A 2,283-nucleotide genomic window follows, 5' to 3' on the forward strand; every position below is an offset into this window, starting at 1 on the left:
AGATGCGTCTTTGTGTGGTAAAGATGGCAGAGGGTAGGAGCACCACAGCCAAACAGATCATTTCTAGTTTCAAACAGAACTCTATAGGGATCCAGTCTTTCTCTTTATATATTCAATACTAAAGAGATATGTTTATTTGTACATGTCAGAGGTTAGTTTCTTTTGTTCACAAGCCATCATCTGTTAGTGGTGTAATAATTTCCTCTCCGCCCTCAGTCACCCAAGAAGGCCAAGAAGAAGACCGCGGAGGCCAACTCCAACGTCTTCAGCATGTTTGAGCAGGCACAGATCCAGGAGTTCAAGGAGGTGGGTTGGCTTCTGGCGGCTCAACGTCTTTTAATGTTAAGTCTTTTGTTTATGGCCCCTTTTGAGTAGATAATATAGAGAGAATAACAGAGGCTACCGCTGGGAGGGATGCTGTACTGAATATGAAGGGTATTCAATCCTTGAGCAAGACACTTAACCCCTAACTGCTCCCGATGAGCAGGTCGGCACCTTGCATGGCGTGTGAATGTGTGAGTGAATGGGTGAATGTGAGGCATAAGTTATATAAATGCAGTCCATCTAAAAGTATACAGTAGGGATGCTCGATATTGTCTTTTTTACCGATACCGATATACCGATATTGTCCAACTCTTAATTTCCGATACCGATATCAACCGATACCGATATATGCAGGGTTTCCCCCCCAAAAAAACGGAATAATTTCAGGTAATTAACATTACATATGTCTTGTTCTGGAATTAACATAACATTATGCATACTTTTGACAATAAATAAAATCTGAATTTGTTCTTACTTGCTTGCCTGGGTAAATAAAGGTTATAGAAATGTTAAAAAAATATTAAAACATTTTTATTTATTTTTTGAAAACCGATACCGATATTTTCCGATATCACATTTTAATGCCAATATCGGACATCCCTAGTATACATATATATGAATGCAGTCCATATTGCACAAGCCCCATGGGAAAGGTAGTAAATAGAGGGGACTATATGCAGCAAAGGACACATTCAAACCCAGAGGATATTGAGTGCACTGTTTGTACTTTAAAGACATTAGGACACACCGCGATGTCCTGTGCAGCACATTGATTAGTGATCAATATCACACAGGCTTGTATAGAGGATGGACAATGAGATGTTTTATCCTTAGTAACGGATAATCAATACAGGACCTATACTATGTATGTATGTACACTATGTCACAACCCATCATCTACACTGACTGCACACACATCCACATGTACACACTCACTTTAAACAAACACTCACCTTACCACTCACTTTACTCACTTTAGACACTTTAACACACTTTATATGTATCTATTATTAAAGAGATTTGCACTATCCATACCTCATTTGCACCCTACCCCAAGTTTTGTACCCCATCTCATTTCTGCATTGTCCCTCACTGTATACTCATTGTACTCTGTGTTGTATATATGTATATTGACTTTACTTACTTCTTAAATAACTTTTTTTCTTTTACTTACTTTCTTTCTACAGTATGTAGCACACTCTCAGGGGCTCATACAGAAATAAGCATTTCATCCTAAAGTATTCTGTATTTTGTTATGACATATAAACAAACTTGAAACTACTGTATGTTTCTACCACCTGGCACTGAGTCACACCCTCTCTGTCTTCCATCCAGGCGTTCACGATCATGGACCAGAACAGAGACGGCTTCATCGACAAGGGGGACCTCCGGGACACGTACTGTGCCCTGGGTAAGCTGCCCGGCCGACGGGAGGAGAGAGCGGAGACTTTCATTTGATTCTTTTATTTTAATTTAACCTTTATTTAGCCTGGAAAGCCCTTCAGAATACATCTCTATTTCTTGACGGAGACCTGGCCAAGATACAAACGTCATTTCAAACCTTTATTTAAACTCGAAAGGCACGTCAAGTGTACATACAGAAATAAGCCAGAATAAAACATATAAAACCACATAAAATATACATCATAACAATAAGACAACATAAGGTAACAGAGAAAATGATAAAAGATAAAAACAGACAATAGCCAAGAGTTACAGACAACAGCAAAACACGATCAGTTTCAGTTTAGTTTTTATTGTTTAACATTTTTTATTTGAGTTTAGTTTTTATTCATTTCAGTTTTCGTTTTTTTATTAGTTTATTATAATAGAAGGTATTGGGTAAAACAAACACATCACTTGGTGAAGGCAAGGCAATCAATCTGGTACTACACCATATAATCTGATACTACATTATTAATCTGCTACACAGTAAATTTTTTGAGTAAAATGTACTCA

The 2,283-nt window shown here is 37.6% G+C and overlaps 1 protein-coding gene across 1 annotated transcript in view; it reads left to right on the forward strand.

Annotated features, from left to right (window-relative positions):
- Positions 1-216: 216 nt before the first annotated feature.
- The window catches only part of myl10 (myosin, light chain 10, regulatory), a gene marked incomplete at its 3' end in the record, with an annotated part of 8,666 nt that continues 6,599 nt past the window's right edge, over positions 217-2,283 (forward strand). Inside the window, exons 1-2 of the mRNA XM_084320651.1 lie at positions 217-306; positions 1,660-1,735. Of these exons, the coding sequence (XP_084176777.1) occupies positions 271-306; positions 1,660-1,735 (112 nt within the window). The 5' untranslated portion in view covers positions 217-270. The remainder of the gene's footprint in view (positions 307-1,659; positions 1,736-2,283) is intronic.

The sequence above is a fragment of the Notolepis coatsorum genome, assembly GCF_963971535.1.
Source record: "Notolepis coatsorum genome assembly, chromosome: 8".
Taxonomy (NCBI): domain Eukaryota; kingdom Metazoa; phylum Chordata; class Actinopteri; order Aulopiformes; family Paralepididae; genus Notolepis; species Notolepis coatsorum.